This window comes from Apaloderma vittatum, unplaced genomic scaffold, assembly GCF_000703405.1.
Source record: "Apaloderma vittatum isolate BGI_N311 unplaced genomic scaffold, ASM70340v1 scaffold25526, whole genome shotgun sequence".
In the NCBI taxonomy this organism is placed as follows: Eukaryota; Metazoa; Chordata; class Aves; order Trogoniformes; family Trogonidae; genus Apaloderma; species Apaloderma vittatum.
The window spans coordinates 1-481 of record NW_009721616.1 but is presented as its reverse complement, the minus strand read 5'-3'; the positions used below and the strand labels follow the sequence as shown (position 1 = coordinate 481).

At 61.1% G+C, this 481-nt stretch overlaps 1 gene segment (V, D, J or C); it reads left to right on the top strand.

Annotated features, from left to right (window-relative positions):
• Nucleotides 1-154: 154 nt before the first annotated feature.
• LOC104269601 lies at nucleotides 155-407 on the top strand (the record flags this gene model as incomplete). The annotated part of the segment is given in 1 exon segment: nucleotides 155-407. A coding segment is annotated over 1 exon segment (253 nt), but the record flags the coding sequence as incomplete, so codon positions are not given.
• Nucleotides 408-481: the final 74 nt, after the last annotated feature.

Genomic DNA, 481 nt, shown 5'->3' with positions numbered 1-481 from the left:
TTCACCTCAAACCTCGACCCCTTTTACCTCAAAGTTCAACTGATTTTCCTCAAAGTCAACGTGTCCAACCGGCTCCTTCCTCTTCCTGGCCAGGGCTGCGGGCGGCCGTGCAGTTGGTCGAGTCCGGGGGGGACCTCCGCCCATCTGCTCCCAGCCCTCTGGCCTCTCCTTCAGCAGCTTTGCCCTGTACTGGGTCCGTCAGGCCCCTGGGAAGGGGCTCAAGTGGGTCGCAGGGATTTACAGCGGGGGCAGCTACACCTGGTACGCTCCGTCGGTCAAGGGTCGCTTCACGATCTCGAGGGACGACGCGCAGAGCACGGTGACGCTGCAGATGAGCGGCCTCGTGCCCGACGACACGGCCACCTACTACTGCACCAAAAGTGCTTATGCTGGTGCTGTTAATGCTGGTGCTGGCCCCGGCTCCAAAACCATGTCCCCAAATCCTGGGGCCTCCATGAAATCCCGGGATGAAAACTCAGCC